The 20,110-nt window shown below is 53.2% G+C and overlaps 1 protein-coding gene across 1 annotated transcript; it reads right to left on the bottom strand.

The window, feature by feature from the left end:
* Positions 1-1,654: 1,654 nt before the first annotated feature.
* Positions 1,655-18,612, bottom strand: LEMD2 (LEM domain nuclear envelope protein 2). The gene is made up of 9 exons (XM_079148692.1): positions 17,836-18,612; positions 16,310-16,350; positions 13,922-13,997; positions 9,975-10,051; positions 9,033-9,112; positions 7,286-7,431; positions 6,175-6,276; positions 5,998-6,100; positions 1,655-2,997 (listed from the first exon to the last, which is right to left on the bottom strand). The coding sequence occupies exons 1-9, from the start codon at positions 18,560-18,562 to the stop codon at positions 2,847-2,849; spliced, it is 1,503 nt and encodes a 500-aa protein (XP_079004818.1). The 5' UTR covers positions 18,563-18,612; the 3' UTR covers positions 1,655-2,846.
* Between the last annotated feature and the right edge of the window lie 1,498 nt (positions 18,613-20,110).

Genomic DNA, 20,110 nt, shown 5'->3' with positions numbered 1-20,110 from the left:
CCAGGTGGCACCCCCCTGAGTCCTCCACTTCCCTTGTCTCTGGCACATCATGGGACCCTCTGTCTATACTTTCCTTGTTGCCAGACCTTTCTTTGGAGACAAGCTGGTCTGGCTGCCCCAGGGAAGACTTTTGAAACAGTTGGGTGACTTATAGCTGCTCTCCTGCCCCTTCCCTTTGGAAGAGGCCAACAGGATAATGAATTTGAGTCCACGCATGTGCTTCAACAAAGGGATTTTTGAGGCTCAAAGTCGATCGTGCATTAATTAAGGGGGAACAGCTGCTACCGCAGTTCTTATGATAAGTCAGTGACAAATGGCCATGTTTACCTTCTTCCTAGTATAGCCTCAGGAAGGTGGCTTGGAGCTCCTGGGTGGATGTCCATAGCTGAGATTTGTGGGGTACAGCTTCTCCCTCCCTTACCCCCGAAGTTTCTTTATGGTGCCCACCAGGGCCCAAGAGGGCTGTTTGTCACTGAGAAGAGACAGATCTGTGACCTGGTGAGCACTCGGAAGGGCTTCTGGCAGAGCAACTGAATCTCATCAGCAAAACTCCCGTCCTGGGATGCCCTCAGAGCCCTCCTCAGGCGGACCCTGCCGCCCTGTGTCATCCCTTGAGAGCTGCTTAAAGGCAAGGATGGGCCCTCAAAGCTGAGGAAAGCTGCGAAGTTGGATCCGAAATGTCTGCAGCTCTGCATGAGGCTGTCTGCCTGGGTGGCTGTGCCCTGATGGCACTGCCTACCATAGTGGAGGAGCCAGGCGGAGGGGCCTTTTGTACTTCGTTTATTTTGATCTGGCGTCTGCTCTCCAAACAGCTTCCTAGCAATAGAGCTCTGCCTCAGCTCCCTGTTCGGCTTCAGATAAAACATGGCATACTGACGGACCGGTTTGTGCCACATGCCAGTGACCGGTGGGACGCATGTGGTAAGGAAGGTGGCCATGACTGGCTACAGACCTCAGGAGGCACAGCTCAGCAGCTGCCTTCCTGGGATGACTGATCTTGGGCCCTTGCAAAAGAAAGGCCCTGTCTGCATCCTGATGCCAATCCCAAAAGCCTGCACCCCTCCCGGCCCTGCCTCCCCAAAGCACCAGGCCCCGCGTGCTCACCAATGGCTGGGGCTAGAGGTAAGAAGACTGTCTCCTAAGGGGATATCATCAGTTGCTGGAGAGCCAACCCAACCTCACTCTGCTCTTCCTCCCCTCCCAGCTGGAGCAGAGAGCCCCAGGGGAAACTTGGGGGTCTTGAGGAGAGACAGCAATGGAGTTAAAGGAAAAAGGCCTTATTGATCCCCTATTCTGGTCACCACTGGGCCCCTTTAGACCCTGCAGAGAGAGTCACACAGCTTTAAAAATGTGGAAACAGGCTCCAAGTGATGCAGCCAGGCCCTGGAGGAGACTGTGCCTCTCCCTCCAGGAGCCAGGCTTACCATCCTCACATTGCACTCCTTGGCATTTCTTTGGAGGAAAGGGGAAAGCACCATGGACTTCTCACACATCCATTTTTAATAAATACTTTATTTATCCAAGTTTCAACCCTGATACTGAAGCCTGTGGCAGTGTTTCTTATTCTGGCTGGAGCCTGATTACGAGTACAGGGCCTGGCCACCCCGGTGCCGATGCCAGCCCCGCCGATCACCTAGACATCAGAGGAAATGAGTATTGCTGAAACGAGGCAGACTGGAGCTTTATTAAGAAACAAATACCAATAAGCCCAGAAAGGGGCAGTCAGTGTCTTCTGCAGGCAGCTGTTCGTCTCCTCTGGTTGCTCCATTCTCCTGCCCACCGTGGATTAGGACATATGGGATGAGTCTCTCTGGAGAGGCTCTGCACTTAACTAATAAGGCCCCCCACCGGGTGTTTCTGCAGCCCGCCTCCCGCGGGCGGGGGCGGGCTGATAAGCAAGCGGCAGGGTGGGCACCACTCCGGTGCGGCCAGCAGGGGGCAGTGTGTGCCGCCGCACCGGTACGGCAGGTTCCAGGTAAACAGGCCGGGCCAGGAGGCGGTGGTCACGGTAAGACAAGGTGATCTTCGCACGCAGGAAGCACAAGGCTCTCAGCCCCCATAGGAGGCGGCTCCCAGAGTCCTGGAAACCTGCATTCTAGGCCTGACACAAGCCCTGGCTGTAGGTCTGCTCTGAAATAGCAACTTCTGTGAAAGCACCACTGAAGAGCTAGCTGATGGCTGCAGGGCAGCCTGACCCTCTGTTCTCATCCTCTAACCACTCTGGCTCCTTCCTGGAGGCAATGCCAGTGGCTCCCTCCTCCCACCCTGAAGGCCTGAAGATCAGGGCCTGGTGCTTCTGGACAGTTCCTCTACAGTCACTGGTTCTAATTCCTAGCGTCTTCCCCTTTTAGGACAAAAGCAGCCCATCCAGCCAGAGGGCAGGCTTTCTCTCCTCACCCCAAAGGCACATGGACCAAGTCACTCCCCTCTGCCCCTGCTGCCCCATCCCTTCATCCCTGACCCACTTCCCAGGCCAGGCAGACTCACTGGGCGTCTCCTGGCTGGGCCAAGCTCCAGCCCACCGGCCTCATGCTTCTGCAGGGCTCACAGCTGCTGCTTTTGTGTTTTCTATTCATGGAAAACAAACCCTCCTCCCATTTTCTGCCAAACAATCAGGCAGAGAGGATGGGTGCACTCCTGGCTTCTCCCCTCCACCCTTCAAGGAAGCCCACGGTTTCCTGACAAGCTGAGCACCTCTGAAGTCTTTCAGAGAGGCCTCTGGAGCTGGCGTCAGGAGGTGAACAGTCAAGGCAAGTGTGAATCAGCACCGGCAGGTCTGGGCGACCCTCGCCCTGGTGTGGGCTGTCCTGGGACAGGCTGACTGGGAACAGGCCCCTGCCTGGGGCTTATCGCTCAGAGTCAGAGAAGGAGGAAGGCTTAGTCCATCTCCACACCAGCATATCTTCTCCAGCCACGCGGTGGGACTCTGTCTGGATCCGGGATTCATTGGAGGCCAGGAACTCCACTGCGCGGTCCCACACCCGCTTCATGCGCCTCCTACAAGGAGATGGGCAGGGCTCAGCTGGCCTGTCGAGCCCTTTCTACAAAGGGGAACAAATTTCCAAGTTCCAGTGTGGTCTGGGGAGGAAGAGCTATTGGGTACTAACATGACAAACTACAAACGACAGAAATTTTCTGGGCCAGACACAAATAATTCTTCAATCTTCTCTGCTCCAAAAGCATCCAATTAGAGGGAGCTGGAAAGGGCTGACTGTCTGGGGCCCCAGGCCCAGATGTGAGGGGCTGGGCTGGGCTTGCAGCTTCTCACCAGGAAGTTACCTGCAGCAGCCCTGGCCAGGCGGGCTCTACCACTGTGCCGGCTGCATTTTTGTGCCAATTACAGTGGCCACTGAGTCCAGATTCCACAGCACTTTGGGGGATGGGGATGAATACAGCCCCTGACCAGGGAAGCCCAGAAGTGATGAACCACAGCCACCAAGGAGGGTCCCTTCCAGGGGCAGAGCTCCCACTGGGTCCCTGGGGTTTCTCCCGCTGGAACAGCCCCTTTCCCGCTTCCTATTCCCCACTGCAGACGAGACAGGGCTGTTGAGGACTGCTTTCACTTTTACCCTCTGACAAGCCCCAGTGCCACACAGGCCTCAGCACTGGAGACCACTGGAGACTACCTCCTCAGGATGCTGTGTTTGGACAGAGTCAAGGAAGGGAATATGTGTGGGCAGCAGGGTCACCCAGGGAAGACAAATGGCGACTGCAGCGAGTCAGGGTAGGGTGGGGCTGGGTGCTTTCTTCCCTGGGGTCAGGCCCCGTCACCAGAGCCTGCTCAGCAGCTTCCATTTGGTTGGTTTGGCCAAGGCCACATACTCCCTGGGAACTGAGCTGAGTCTAAGCTCCCTCTCCTTACGCCAGGCCCCTGAGGAGGTGGCAGTCCACACTGAGCCCGCCAGCACCTCACCCCAGTTCCCCTCCCAGGCTCACCATTAACAGGTAATGCACAAGCCTGGCCTGAGCCAGCTGCACCAATCGACGCCCCTGCTTTTCTCAACAAACAAGCTCTTCAAATCTCCCTCTAGCTCTTGCAAGCAGGCCCTCACCTACCGGGAGATCTGACCATCCAGCAGGGCCTGGATGCACTGGGTGCCTTCGGAAATGGGTTGAGAGCCACGGGGAGTGAGCCTCCTGGGGTGCAGCATGGGCTTAGACCCCACAGGGCGGCAGCTCTCCATGTCTGTGCTAAAACACAGGTGCTCAGGGCCAGGTGGCTCCAGCTGCCATGCCACGTGTTCTTGTTGAAGGTATCAGTTTGGCTCAAGTGCTAATGGCTCCTCTTGGATAAGCTTTGAGACCCCATTCTTGATGTCCCTGACCCTTTCCCCTTCAGGTTTTTCATTACCTGTATCACACACTTTCCTATGCTTCTTGTCATCTGTCTCCCTCTCTAGAACAAGAGTTTCAGCAGGGCAGGGATTTTTGCTTTTCTACTTGTCATTCTCTCTCCTTAGGATATGGCACTTAGTAGGTGCTCAACAAACATTTGTGGAATGAATGAATGAAGTCTTTCTTCCCCACAGTCCTCTGCAAGGTCGTGGAATCCCGTTTTATCATGAGGAAAACATGGCTCAGAGGGGTTGCATGACTTGCCCAGGGTCACAAGATGACTCCTGGCAGGACCAGGAATTAGGCAGGAGTTTGAGTGCATCGAGGGGCCTCTCCTGGGAGCTTGAGAGCCATGTAACTGCCTGAGGACCAGGAGCATGAAAGTGCCCCACTGCAGACATCTGCTCTCTCTCAGCTTCCTCCTGCCACCTCTGCCAGGGGCTGGGAGGCAGGAAGACTGTCAAGCACCTTCATGTTTAAAACAGACCCTTAAATGCTCTACTCCTAATTCCTCTGGGCCTGCACAGAGAAGGGTGATCAGAGTCTGGTGGTGACAGCAACAGAAGCTCCACTGGCCACGGGGCCGAGCAAACACCTGTGCTTCAGTTGTCAAATGGGGCCCTTCCTGTGGTGAGGCCAGGTGAGGAAGTGTGCACCTGTGCAGGGCTTGGGGAAGTGCCTGGCCTCAGCACTCTGGGACCTCTTAGCATCATCCAGCAGGTAACCGTGTGACAGAGACAGGGCAGTCTGCTGTGTGGGGGCCTCCATTTGAGGTGACACTGTGGTAAGCACTGGTGGCTGCCTCTTCAGACTCTGCCCCTGCCGCCACCTGACCCCAGGATTGTCAGGAGCAGGGAGCACAACTCCAGCAGCCACAGCCCTGCAGAAGGTGCCCCCGAGGTTATGAGCACTGCCCTGCTGCCCCTTTCGAGCAGCCTTGCTTGTGGGCACTAACCCTATGGATTGTTATAAAGCTGCTCTGGATTATATACACAGGCATGTGAATGTGCACACGCATGTGTGGGAACTGAAACATGGTATTGTAGATTTCTGATTATGGGGTCATGGTTACAAAGTTTGAAGAGCACCTCTCCCTCCTCCCCAGGGACTGACTCAAAGACAGATGATGAACAGATTCTGGTCGAGGAGTCCCAAGGAGTGTGTCCTGGGAGGCTACTGGGAAAGTTTTCTCTTACGTATGAGAATGACAAGAAGCCCACTTCTTCCCTGCCAGCTGTGACAAGGAAGACTTTGCTTTAGCTGCTGGTGGTCACCACTTATGACCACAAGGGACCAGCTTGCCAACAGCATCTGGGGGAGGTGGGGCCATGAAAGTCACAGAGAAGTAGAGCTGGAGAGCTGGCTGCTCCACCCTGAGCCCTGGCCACCCTGGACTTCCACCTACAGAACATCACGCCCTGCGCCTCTAGAGGAGGGGACTCTGGGGCCCACAGCACTGCAGTGGCCTCAACACTCATGCACCTCCAGAGGGGCAGGCCCAGGCTCTGTAGGTCTGGTCAGGCTCATTCTACCATAAGGAGCAGAGCATGCTGCAGGAGCAGGAAGTGTGGCTGGTGCCCTGCTCGCTCAGGACACAGGTGGAGGTGCCCTCAGTTGGCACCAGGTTCTGGGCTTCCTTCCATGGGGTCTGAGCGGACTCACCGGCTCTGTGGAGGAATGAGGGTGTCACGCACGTGCAAGATGCCCACATATGGGTAGCGCTCCATGTCCTGCTCCCAGTCCACGTAGTGGTCCTGGACCACATCTGCAGGAGAGCACACAGTTCAGGGCACACAGCCCACCAGCAGGCAGGGCAGCCCTTCCCCAGGTGCCATGTACCTATGATCTTCTTCACCATCTCATACATGGCTTGCTCCTCCTCTTCTAACTTCCGCCACCGGTATTTCAGGAGAATCAGGAGCCCCCACAGAAAAGCCAAGCCTGTGAGGGAACAAAGCATTGTTAATCCCCAGAATGTCCTTTGGCTGTTCTGACACTCAGCAGGTGTCCCTGTGGGCAAGACACTGTACTGCAGGCCAATAGACCTGCCGATCCTGTTCCAAGCACCTACTATGTGCCAGGTAGAGGGCAAGCACACAGGAAGCAAGGACGCAGGTGTGCAGAGGGAGGACAGGCTATGAAGTGATCATCTTCCTCCTGCCACTGTCACCAGAGGCATCCCCAGCTATACAGATCTCAGCCCCTCCCAACCGCACTCCAGGCTTTCATCTCCTCCCTTGTGGACCTGAACGAGGCGATTCATACATATATACATGCCAGGCCTTTGTATTCTGGGATGCTGCTGCTGATAATGATTTCTAGCCTGATGGCGTGGGGGTGCTGCGTGCACGCAGAGGCCTGTGGTTTGTAGCTCTGGCCGTCTCTAGAGAGCTGCGGTCTGTGAGCCCTGGACTTTTGCCTTCAGAGACACCCTGAGGTCTCTGCCCAAAGGAGGTCCTAATGCCAAGAGATGAGACCTGCTGTCCTTTCCATCCCAGCACCCTGTGTCCTTTCGGCTTTCACCAGGTATCTGTGGCTCTCCAGGAGACGTTACGTTTTCCAGGAGTAGAATTAGGCCAAGCCCCTGCCGTGCCACCTGCTCGGAGCTGGTCTGCATGCTGGGATCCTGGCAGGGGCTAGAAGTGGCACTGCCCTGCAGCCTGCCCCAGCTCCCTCTCAGGGAAGCTCAGAGTCCCCTGCCCTGCATCAAGGACATTTCTAGTTATCCTAATGCGCCAGCCACCAATCTCCAAAGGTAAAGACAGAACAGGGCAGAGGCCGACTTGTTCATCTCTTCTGTTTTATTAGACAGACCTCAGGTTCACTAGACAGAATGGGATTCTATGCCTCATCACTGACGCCTACCGAGGGTACTGCGCACTCCCAAGGTGCTGCTTGCATGTGGCCTGGCAAGAGGAAAGGGAGGGCAGAGTGGGGGCTGGGGACTTACACCAGAAGAAGATGAGCAGGTGGGTGACAGCAGTGAGCAGGGCCCGACTCAGGCGGCAGCCAACGCCCATGCGGGGGCGGGCAGATTCCAGGCAGACCACTTTGTCCACACTTGTCACCAGCTCAGACGGATCTTCCCCTTTCAACCTGGAAGGGGACACAGGGCTCGAGACACATTCCGAAGCTCTGAGGAGCCATGGTGTGAGTCCCACTTCTACAGCAGGAGGCAGGAGGGAAGGACAGAGGGACCACAGGCTTCTGTTTGCTTATAGAACTGGCATGGTATCCTGGTTGTGCTCTTTCCAGAAATTTCCCACATTGGCTACTTAGAAAGAATAAACCTTTAAAGACGGCAGCAAGCTTGAACCCCTACCGTTAAAGTGACGTCCCCCTCTGTCGGGTCTTTGACAGCCTCTCTCAGCGTGCAGAAGATTAAACTGTAAATTGGATTCCCACCTCCCAGCACAGAGATGGAAATGTTTACTGAATCACTGGCTTTGCAATTGCATGGCAAGAACTCAAAGACAGGATCCAGGAGGCTGCGCTTCTCCTCCGTGACGAGCAGGCACATAAGCTGTTTAAGTGTAAAGATCATGGGGCATGGCGAGGCTTGGGAGTGGAAACCACCAGGCTCTTCAAGGCCAGACCCCCGCTACTAAGCCCCACCCAGGTCCCAGGCTAAGAGGCGTTAAGACTTTGGGAGTGAACACCTGAGCCTTCTTCCAGCCAGGTGAGCACGGTGCTCTAAATGCTGGCATCTGAAGCATCCTATTTCTCACCACCAGTTTTCAACACTGGTCATCCCAGGGGCTCAGCCACCCTCCCGCTGCTTTCCCCAGTGTGCGCAGGCAGGTGGCGTCATTCCTGAGCGCTGCGGAGGACAGAACCCGTGCTCTCCTCTGCCTTTCTAACAGGAGAATTGCCCAGCCACTTAGGGCAGCACTTTTTTTAAGCCAGCGAATTTTAATCGTGCCATGCATCCAGTTATCAAGCTTTAGGCTGCGCTGCCCGAGGGGCTTCTGCTGGATGCACTGCTGATGGAATTAGTAATTTGGGCGGATTAGAGAGGAAGCAAACAAAACCCTAGAGAGTGTTTTATGTGGGGAGCTGGAGCCCGAACAGAGCTCCTCACAAACATGGAGCTGAGCAAGGGAGCTTTAGTGACCTCAGGCAGGGTGCTCCAAGGCAGCCTGGCTATGGGCTGGTGGCCCTCCCCGTGGCTGAGCAGACACATGGGTCCTTTCAGACTCCTGAAAGGCCTCACTATCTCCTCCAACAGTGCTTGCCAGTGATAAAAAAGAGGCGGAAACTGTCAGAATAAAATGCAGTATTTCCCAAGCAATTTCCATCTGAGTAAAACCAACATACAGAATCGTTTTATCTACAAATGAAAACTCGCACCAAGGAGAAGCAGTGCGGCAAGGCACCTTCCCCAGCAAGCCCTGTGGTGAGACGATGGAGAGGGCAGGGGAATAGCTTGAAGCAGGACTGGCTGGGCCACCAGGCTGACAACCTCACACCTGGGAGATGCATCTCCTTCTGAAACTACTCCCTGCTCGCAGCCCAAACGCACTGTTCCTGTGTTGCCAGGCTCCAAACCTCACCACCAGACTCAGCTGGGACACCCTGCCTCTTCCTTCAGACCCGAGACCCCTCTGTGGGAGTGCAGGAGTTAGCAGATGGGTAAGAATAGCAGACAGAGGCACCCAGGGCTGTGTCACCACCTTGTGACCCCCGCCCACACTCACCAGATGCCCACGTCCTTGTTGCTGCTCAGTATCCAGGTCAGTGCTGCTTCAAACTTGGCAGAGGAGCTGCTGGTCACATTCTGGTGGGGTGGTGGAGGGGGAGATTAGCCTGCCTCTGGGAGGAGCAGCCAGAGCTTTGCACTGGATTCAAGAAGCCCGCTCCCACGTGCTACACATGCCCCAAGGCCCCATTCTGCTAGATGCCCGGGAAACTGGCAAGAAGGAAATCTGGGAGAGCCACGAAGACTCTGACCAGAGGAAGTGATGTGGAAGCACATCCAGGAAAACAGAGGCAGCCAAAATAGCATTATCTCAAAGGCTGAGGCACTAAGCCAGAGAGCTGGTGGCTCATCCTGGGGTAAAATGAGAGTGTCGGGGTGCTGGTGAAGGGGCTGGCAAACAGACCCCACTCTATAGCCCCAGGTAAGTCCTTGACCCTTTCCATGCCTCAGTTTCCTCATCTGTGAAATGAAAATTGAACTTGATGACCCCTGAGGTCCCTGCCAGCTCCAAAGTTCCAAAATTCCACCACCCAGTGGCCACACAGAAAATCAAATGGACCCTGAGCAGTCTGAATGGAATCACAAAGGGAGAGAACGGACAGGTTAAATTTGTGCCCTGAAGCTGCTGAGGAGTAGAGCAAAGTTGATCAAAGAAGAAACAGGTCCCTGAAGGGGCAGCCTGCGGTGGCCACCCAGCTGGGGAAGGGCAGCAGCTTGGGAGTGAAGCACCACTGGCCAGGTCTAGACCATGGTCCCCACTGTAGCTGCTTTACCTTAAGGTGGACTAATGCTCCACTAGGTTAAAAAAACGAAAAAGAAAGAAAGCCAAAAAGCCACAAAGCAAACACAAAACAAAAAGGGAAAAAAGCCCACAGGGCTTGAAGGATCAATGGGAAAGCGCCAGCCCTCCCGGGAATGGAAGAGCAGGCAGCCTACTCACGGCTATATATTCCTGTGCTTCCAGAACAGGAATGCATTTGCTTTTAAGCTTCTCTGGATTTCCACATTCAAAATTACCTAGGAGGAAAAAAAAAAAAAAAGATTCAAACACAGAGAAAAGGTGAAAAAAAAAATTACTCTGAAATGGACTAAAAATACAGCAAAAATCAAGCCATCAGCTCTAATCAGGAGCATGTGGCCGACGGCTCCCTGGCTTCTGTGGGGCATCTTCACTCTGCAGCAAGATCAAAAGCCACTTAGCTTGGATCGATTCCAGATCATTAAAACCTGACCTGCAAAGCAGTGTGGCGATTTGCATTAAATGACTAAAAAGCTGCCCAATACCGAGGTCTGTTTGCAATTGATCCTGAAAGGATCCGACACATAGCCAAAAAGGTACTGGAATGGCACTATAAATAAACACAGCCTGGGGAAATAAAGGCAGGGAGGCTGTGGGCACCACCGGGATTCTGATCATGTACATGCTGGCAACCTGGATCACCAGGAGTCCATTGTTTGGAGGGTCGGAAGGAGAGATGTCCAGAATGGCCCCATGGAGAAAGAGGGGGTCCATACTGGGCAGTGGGGCCTCCCTTCCAGCACCCTGAGAAGCCAGCCCATGGTTCTGCCCAATCCTCCAAGTGCATCCCAAATGCCACGTCCTGAGAAGTCCCTAGCCCATGGGGGCCTCTTGCTTGGCCAACGTGGGGCAGACCTGGTGGCCTGCCACATTCTGTGGCCCTCTTTCAGGTGGCTGTGGTTTACTGCTATGTGCTGCTTCCTATGAGTCAACTAGACTCCCTGAGAGCAGGGACAGTAAAGGCATCACAAGATGCTTAACACTCGCACGCCGCCTGGCTGCCCTCCCTGGGCATAGCCGAGGACCACAGCGGCCAGTCTCTCCATGTCCGTGAGCAGGGAGAGGAGCTGAAAGTTGAAATTCAGTTCATCCTTGAGGATGAACTCAAATCTGTCCACTCACCCCCAACCAAATCCTCCCACTTCATAGTTGAACATGATTCCGTGTATCCCCCAAGACCAAGGTGGCTTCTTCTGTCCTCCCGCCCTGCCTGGACTATCCTTGCCCTGGCTAGGCAGGACTTACCTGCCTAATTGTTTTTTCCTGTCCCCTTTCCAACCCACATGTTTTATCAATAAAGCTTTAAAGTGCTTCTGCTTAAACGACACTGCGCCACTCAAGCTGCTGTTGCCACATTTGCCTTCCTGGCATCTCGCTCTGCACGTCACTCCCATGCTCAGAGCCTCCCTGGCCCTCTCTGCCTACTGGCTGGCCTGGCACCCACTGCTGTCCCCAGTGGAGTCCAACTGACATTTCCAAACTTCATTCCCTCCCATTCTCCTTACCCTGTGAAGCAGTTGCTTCCTGGCTCTGCCCGTCATTTCCTGCCTCTAAAAGCCTGCTCCTTCCGCGCAGGCACACAAGCAGTCCTACCTGGGCTTCAGGATCTGGCTCAGAGGCTCCCTCCCCTGGGACACTTTCCTAATTGTTCCAGCTAAAAGGCACGGTGCCTCTCAGTTTTTATCTAATCTCATCTTCTATCACCCAGTGGCCAGGGAGGTAGGTGGTCCCTTCTACTAGACTACCAGCAAGACCCTGGGTTGAATCATCTCATATCCTGTGTGGGAGGTGCAGTACTGGGGCTACTGCTGATCCCCAGTGGGAGGAGGGGGTGTGGCCTTGTGGAGAGCCCACAATTCCCTGTAGCTTATCTTAGTGAGACCTTCCCAGCTGCCTTGCCAGGCTTGTCAGACGGCAGCAGGTGCCAGGGCTTGATCGCACAAGGACCAAATATGGAGGAAGGGATGGTGGAGAAACATCTACTAGGACCCAGCACAGAGCAGAGCTTCTCAGCTTTAGGGTACATAAAAGTCCCAAGATGTTCTTAAAATACCGGGTCAGGATGGGACATGGAATTAATTTCAATAGTCTGCATTTCAGTCCCAGATGATGCTGGTGCTACTGATCCTCAGATCATGAAGAAGATGCAAAGGTTTGCAACACGCAGTTAAGCCAGAATTTACATCCCAGGCTCTGGGTCCTTGGTTTCATTGATGACTGTGATGTGTGGCTCCAACTCCTTCCTCCCCTCGAGGTGATCTCAGACGTCTCCCAATCATCTCTAGTCTCCCCATTTCAGGAGGAGGCAGCAGAGCTGATACCATAACACTGATCCTGAGGACAGAGGGTACAATACAAGCCCACCAGACTTTGATTGCCCAGTGAATTCTCACACAAGGGCTGACTCCATAGGCCTCAGACCATCCTCTGACCTTGAGGCTGAACTTTTCTCCCTCCCTCCTGGCTGTCATGAGCTGGGCAGATTTCCTCTGCTATGCCCTTCTGCCATGATGTGCTGCCTCATCTCGGGCTCAAGATTAAGGAGCTGGTTGACCATGGACTGAACCTCTGAAATCAGGAACAAGAATAACTTTCATCCCATCATAAGCTGAGCCGTCTGTCCTATGGCTCACAGACCTCGGGAATGAAGGAATCCAGACACTGGGGCTGGCACCTGCAGATCTGAAAAATGACTATTGCAAGACTACCAAAGAGTGGTGACTCCTACAGTGCCCAGTGGCAGTGCAGCCTTTGGATCCCCTCCTTAAAAGCCCACTGTTCCCTCTGGCAGTTAGAATCACAGCTTCTGGGCAGGACTCCACTGTGTATTCCTCTCTTCTAGCAAACCAATAAAATGTCTCTTTGATTTGTCTCAAAACAACAACAATGAAAACAAACAAAAATCACCAAGAACAATGAACTGCTCCATCTGGTTCTTGTGCTAAGTATATCTAACCAAGGCACGAGCCCCACACCTTTCCCTGTGCTGTCCACAAGTGATTTTTTTAATATATATTTTTAGTTGTAGATGGACACAATAGCTTTATTTATTTATTTATTTTATTTTTATGTGGTGCTGAGGATCGAACCCAGTGCCTCACATGTGCCAGGCAAGTACTCTACCACTGAGTCCCAGCCCCAGCCCCCCACAAATGATTTTGAGAACTTCCTTGAAGCTACGAGTTGGGGGAAGACTCATAATATACGTGATGTCTGGTCTCAAGGCACAAGTTCACCAAATGAAATGGTAGAGGGCCCTTCTAGATGCGTGGGGCTGCTGAATGCCCATCCCTAGAGGACAGTGCTGGAGTCTCATTGTAGAGAAGACAGACCTGAGATCACTTGGTTAGACACAGAGACCAATGAGCGGATCAGGGACTTCCCCAAGGTCCTGCAGCCAGGGGACATGATCAGGACCAGATGTGACGCCAGGGGCTACCATGCAGACCACCTGCTACCTGCACAGGTAAGAGGCCTTTTCTCTGGCCCAGGCGATTGTCTGGCTCAGGTCAGCCCCCTAGAGAAGGAAGCCTCTAAGCCAGATCCTGAAGCCCAGGTAGGACTGCTTGTGTGCCTGCGCAGGAGGGGTAGGCGGAAGAGGCAGGAAATGACAGGCAGAGCCAGGAAGCACCTGCTTCACAGGGAAAGGAAAATGGGAGGGAATGAAGTTTGGAAATGTCAGTTGGACTCCACTGGGGACAGCGGTGGGTGCCAAGCCAGCCAGTAGGCAGTGAGGGCCAGGGAGGTTCTGAGCAGGGGAGTGACGTGCAGAGCCAGGTCCTCACCAATTCTGAAAAGACCTAGGCCTGGCCTCTTCCGGTGCCAACATGAACCCCCAGAGCATCAGGCATCCCAGAAAAGGGGGAACATCTGCTGAAAGATCTGTGCATGTGCCAGGACCCTGGGGCCCTTAAGAGAAGCAAGAACCAACGATGCATCACCCTGGCATTATCAGGGGGTGGCGGGAAGCTGAGACTTACCTTCTGAGTGTGTTTTCTGGGGAAAACCATGGCTTGGTGGCCTTACTAACCAGAGTGGTAGGCCATACCCTGCTCAGGAGAATGGTCGGGCTTGTGTGGCCAACTCACCAGCTTGGATGGCCAGGAAGTTGTACAGCTCATGCAGCAGCTCCAGCAAGGCCGCCTTCTGCTTGGCTTGGCAGAACTGAAAAGGCACAGGACACCCAATCAGCAGGGCACAGGATGTGGGTGTTTACCTCTCCACGGCCACACTATCAAGTATGTCTTGAAGCAAGGAACATCTCATAATTTTAACCTTAATTAATTAATTAATTTATTTATGCAGTACTGGGGATGGAACCCAGGGCCTTGAGCATGCTAGGTAAGTGCTCTACCACTGAATCTTCGGCCCTGTAATTTTAAAACACAGAAAAGCTGGGCGCTATGGGGCATACCTGTAGTCCCAACTACCAAGAAACCTGGAGTGGGAGGATTCCTGAGTTCAGGAGTCTGAGATCAGTCTGGGAAACATAATAAGACTCTATCTCAAAAAAAAAAAAAAAAAAAAGAAAAGAAAAAAAGGTAGAAATAAATTCTGCAAAGTGCTGGGCCCAAGGAGAAAGGTGATAAATATCAGGTGAAGTTTACTGAGAAGGATGCTGTAATATAGGAGGGCTGAAGAACCCAGCAGCCCAGACCCCTTGGAGAGAAAAGCGATCATTGCCGGAGCTCATAGAGCTCAGAGGAGAAGGTCACCAACTGTGGGCTTGCCTCCTGTAGGTTTAGGTGGAACCTTTGGCCCCCATCTGAGTAAGGACTGTGGCAAGGACTCCTGCAAGCTCACATACAAACCATTCGGCACACCACCCAAAGGAAACGGGGACAGAAGGTAGCAGACGATGAGATGGTCTGATTAAGACAACACACCCACTCCCAGCTTGTCTCCACATTCTCAGCAGCAGGAATGCACTGCAGATGGGAAAGAACTCTTATCTGATACTCAAATGCCTGTCTGGATTTTGGGTTAGACTGCAGCCACCCAAAGGAGACTTTTAGCAAGAATCCCAGGAGCCAATGAGCATGTCCCCATCTGCTGGCTCCTGAGTCTACCCTCCATAAAGGCCATTCACAAGCCCATGAAATCAGCCCAACAAGCCTGCACGGATATGGCCCGGGACCTGCTGTTCTGTGCTCTGATGCAGGTTTGAGAATATGGAATATGCAGCATCTGAAGTCCCACTCGGCAGATGAAGAAAGCTGTCAAGTCACTGAGCACATCTTTAGTGGGGACCTGGAGGATGCATTAGGGCTCACTCAAGTGGGACGTGAGCAATGATACTCACAGAAAGGCCAGGGACCAAATGTGCCATTCACTTGGGGTCTAACACATTCAGAGATGTGAAAGACTAAGAATTAGAAGCCAGGAGACCCTTTTCTAATTAAAAGACAGACAAAACTAACATCACCATACAGAAAAGTTATTTTTTTTTTTTTTTTCTGTTTCTGCTTTCAGTCTTTGAAATTCTAGTTTCCCCTCTGGCTAACTGTTTCTGCACCACTTCTGATCATCACCTGCCATATTTATGATGGGGGCATAATAAGCTTATTATGAATTGTTTTTGCAAAACATCTGAAAAACACGTATTTGGTGGATGAGTGCAACAAATGAATATTATAAAACACCCCAAATATGACACATCAGAAGCCAAGGAAAAATAAAACTGGTTATCTGCAGCAGGCTGCCCTTCATTAAGTGAAGAAGTCAATGCAGGGGTGTCCTGATGACCATGCGTCATTTCTTTCCCAGCCCCGGGGCTGTGGAGGCCTGGCAGGGTACACTTAGTAATTAGACTACTAAGTCATGCCCTCCAGCAGCACAAGACACCTCCTGATAGGATTTATGACCTGAAAATTTATTGCCTTATATCTTCCCCAGACTACCACCAGCACTAGCATCTGGGCTCTGCTCTGGTGCTGTTTCTGCATGATTCATAAATGGGTGGAGCTGCTAGTCTTCCTCAAATATTACTTGTAGAAACTATCAGAGCTTCATAAAGCAAATCTAAACAGACTAAGAAGGCTAATTTGACTCGGATGTATCCCATCAGAACAGTGTTTTCAGAGCCACACGTGCAAACCAGACAGAGAACGTGGAACTGAGAACCTGGCTCCTGAAGCTTAGAAACTACCAGCACTTCAGCCAGAAGCCAGAGAGCTGGAGGTGCCTCAACAACCCACTGCTTAGCTTTGGATCGACTCAGGCTGCAGATCAGTCCCTGGTGCTATGACTGCTAGGAGGGCTTCTACAATGAGCCCAGGACTGGGCCTTGGGACTCAGTTCTCAGTTCAAGTCCTCCTTCTCTGCTACAACCAAGTCTGACATGAACATCACAGAACACTATGTGATTCTGGTATATTACAGGAAGCTTTCCCGGAAAATGTTCTTATTATGATCTTTTTCTGGGGAAGTTACCACCTGATGGAGGAGTAATAAAAGAAAGAGAAACTCAAACTCACCTCATCTGTTTTTCTCTCACAGTCCACTGGCAATAATTTCACTGAGACCAAGAAAAGAAACACACAGGAGATTAAAAGTGTGGATGGAGGAAAAGAAGACCGAAAAAGACCATTCTCAAACTTCAGGGGAAGTAAAACATTACTGACTCAGGGGTAGGGATTAATTAGAAAGATGCCATCAGACACGGCACTTAAAATAGCAAAATATATGGGTTTCCCAACCATGATTAGGAGTTTAGATAGTTGGGTCCTTCCTCACCCCAGCTGAAAATGAGTGGTCACAGGTTCTCTGGCAACTCAACCACTCATCTGTAAAATGGGATTAAATAGGCTTTCCTTGCTTAACCCAGGGAGTTAGGCTCCAGACAACATATGTGAGTTTTATGAAAAGTAAACAATGATAATATTAAATAGGGACCAATACCATCTGGGAGGGGAACTCCAGGTAAATTCCAGTATATGTTCCCAAAGTTGTTGTCTTAAAGCACTTTAGCAGTGAGTGGAAACATGATGCTGTGTGACACGGCTGTGGTGACATTCAGTTCTGCTTAATTTCTTTAGCAGGTTGGTAAACTACTCCCGCAATTGGTAAACTGCTCTCACAGTGGAAAAATCACTTGGATGTCTGCCTACCCCAGGCCCACAGACTTGCACACAACCAAACATCCGTTTGCCACAACACCTGACTTAGCTTTTTCCTGTATTTCAGCTGGAAAGGTGTGGCCTTGACTAGAGGCTGGGAATATTATTAATAACATGTTTTGTAGGGAATACTAAAAGTTGGTCATTTTTACCTAAATTTATACTGAAATGTTTATGTTCCCCTCCCCCCCATTAGACTGGAGCCCAGAGTAAAGGAACAGGCAAATCTCCCATTCTCAACTTTTTAGGAGACATACTGTATACTGTAGATCTTTCATTGGTGTGTCTAATTATGTAACTTAACTAAGTGTGGACAGAGGATGGCTGGAAGCATCCTTAAATCACAGATCCTCTTCTGATTATTACTGAAACACCTCCACAGGGATCAGTTTAAACCCTTCAAAAAATTCTTCAACAGCTGTTTCTGCAGGCAGGGCTAGCATAAACTCTGACAAATGAAGGTCCCGTGGTCCAAAAAAGTGAATGATCTCTTTGGTCCTGCGCAGCTGGAACCCTAACCAGATCCCATCTGTGGGCCAGTCAAATCTGGGGAGCTTTCAAATGGGACTGAAGTGTGAGTGAGCAAGAGAAGAACCGAAAAGGGATGGGGTGGGTCTGTTAGAGGGGGTGTGGCTTTCTCTCCAGAGGGAAAACCAGGTTTGGAAAACTCAATCTCCGGACAGCACGTGACTGAAAGGGAGGTTTTAGAAGGGAGGGCTAGGTGAGACAAGAACAGAAGCAAGCGAGGGCAGAAAACACCGTAGTGCTGGGAAGGAGGAAAGTGAGGGTCTTAAGACAGAGGCAGCCAAGGCGCGGGGCTGTGCGGCGGCCTCTGCGGACACTCGCGCCCCCGGGGCCCTCCCCTGTGCCGGCCCGGGACGTACTGTTGTCCTCCGCCTCCTGCGGCGCCGAGGGCTTGCCCATCTTCACCCAGAGGATGCCCAGGAAGACCAGCAGCAGCCCCAGGCTGGCCCAGAGCAGGAGCCGAGACAGGCAGCGCTCCAGTCGCCGCCCCACTTCGGGCCGGGCCCGCGCGGCGCCCGCAGAGCCCGCTCGAGAGGCCCGCAGGCCTGGGCGCGGGTCGGGGCTGAGGAGGGAGGAGGGCGGCCGCGCCAGGGCCGGGGACGCAGCCCACCAGCGGCGGGCCGGGCCCAGTGCGGCCCTGTCGGGCGACCGGGCGTCCTCGTCCTCCTCGGAGCTGCCCCGGACCGAGGCGCGTCGCCGGAGAGGCGCAGGGCGGGCGGGGTAGGCGAGGCCGCGGCTCCCGGCCCAGGAAGATGAAGAGGCCCCGAGGTCGCCATAGGCCCCCGCGGTCGTGTAGGCCGGGCCGGAGGCCGGCGGGGAGAGCCAGGGCTCCGCCCGCAGAGAGGCCGCGGCGGGTCGGGCGCGGAGCGGCGCCTCCTCGCGTAGCCGGGCCTCTTCCCGCAGCCGGTCCTGACCCCGCGGCCGGGCCTCCTCCCTCAGCCTCTCCTCGTCGCGCAGCCGGGCCTCGCCCCGCAGGCGGCGCAGCTTGTTGCGGTAGACGTCCCGAGTGGTGTCGGTGATGGGTCCTGGCTGGAAGCCCAGGGCCTGCAGCTCCCGCCGCAGCTCCAGGTCCGACAGGCCGGCCATGGCCAGGACGCCGCCCCCCACCCGCCCCCGGCGCGCACCGCACCCGGAACTGCTCCCGCCAGCAGCCGCGGCGGAGCGGGCGGGGCCCCGCGCCATGATAGGAAGGTCGGCCTCGGGTTCCATATTGGGGAGGTCAGCCACTGGCCGATGAGTCGGCCATGATGGGGAGGTCTGACTCGGCATTTGGAGTCGGCCATATTGGGGAGGTCCCACGAATTTTTAGTTTTTGTTTTCACCTATTGCTCCGCCCCTCTCCTTTCCTCTCGTTTGTTAGATCTAGCGTTGTTTATCTCTCAATCCTTCACCCTCAGAGCAGTCCCTAGCACGTGATAGGTATTCAGTAAAATCCGGTTGATTTAGTGGATGAATTGCTTGATAGAGACAAGCCACTGCCAGCAGGCAGGAGACAAGATCATATGCCACCTTCTGTGCTTGAGGACCAATGTGTGATTGAGTTTTGTTTGGGTAGTGGCATGACCCAAGACTTTGTCCCCATTTTGGGCTGCAGCGGGCTGTCTTCTTTTCCTGGCCATGCATTTGGCAGACATTAAGCACCAACTGTGTGCAGCCCTGCCCTAGGACAGATTCTGGCCCTCCATGCTCTCCAACCTGAAACGGGACACCCCATCCTTCCTGGAGACAGAAGAGCAAGATGCCCTGGTTGTGGGTAGACAAGTAAGACTGCTCAGAGGAGGCCGTGTGACTGCGGTAGGATTTTCATAAGGAGAGATAGGCCAGGGAAGACCCCAGAGACCCCCAATCTTGATGCAATCCCTGCGGTTTAAGATGTGGGCTCTGGAGCTGAGAGTTTGATTTCAAATCCCAACTCTGCAACCATTAGATATGTGATCATATCCAATTAACATTTCTAACCTGTTTGCCAATAAAATTCATAGGGTTGCTATTAGGATTAGAAGAAATAATTTGTGTAAGTTGCTTAGGACAGTGCCTGGCACACTCTTCCATGTTTATATTTAACCCAAATCTTCCCTGCCAGTGCTGTGTAGAGCCTCCCACAGGGCAGGCGATTTGGTTACATGAAGGCTCTTAGCAGGAAGCCCCTAAGGGAAGCATGGGAAGTGATGGCAATGGGAACAGAGCTATAGTTCATTGTCTTACCCACCCTCCCTTTCCCTCTTCATATTCCTTCCACATCCTCATCAGCTCCCTTTCCCAGCATTTATTGCCAGCCTAGTGTTTCCAGCCCTCCCCTTTAGTTCTTGTCTTCCCCAGCCCCCCTTTCCTGGGATCTCCTTGTAGCTTTACCCAGCAGTCCTGCATCAGTCCCTCCCCTCCTTGGGACCCTGGGCCATGCTCCTCTGTCAGGGTTTTGCATTCCTGCCATTTGCTGTACCTCAGGGGTATTCAACATCAGCCACGTTGCTGGGAAAATTACAGCCTCTGCTCGGTCAGGCTTCCGTTGTTAGCCTCCCCATCTCCCCGACTTAGCTGCTCCCATGTGGTGCGATTTCTCTCACCAAGTGTTGTTTTCCTTTTCTCTGCCTGTGTTTGCACGGAATGCCATGGATTTGATATAGTGATTGCCTA

This window comes from Sciurus vulgaris (assembly GCF_902686455.1).
Source record: "Sciurus vulgaris genome assembly, chromosome: 7".
In the NCBI taxonomy this organism is placed as follows: domain Eukaryota; kingdom Metazoa; phylum Chordata; class Mammalia; order Rodentia; family Sciuridae; genus Sciurus; species Sciurus vulgaris.
The sequence above is the reverse complement of the archived record's forward strand: the minus strand, read 5'-3'. Positions and strand labels throughout refer to the sequence as shown.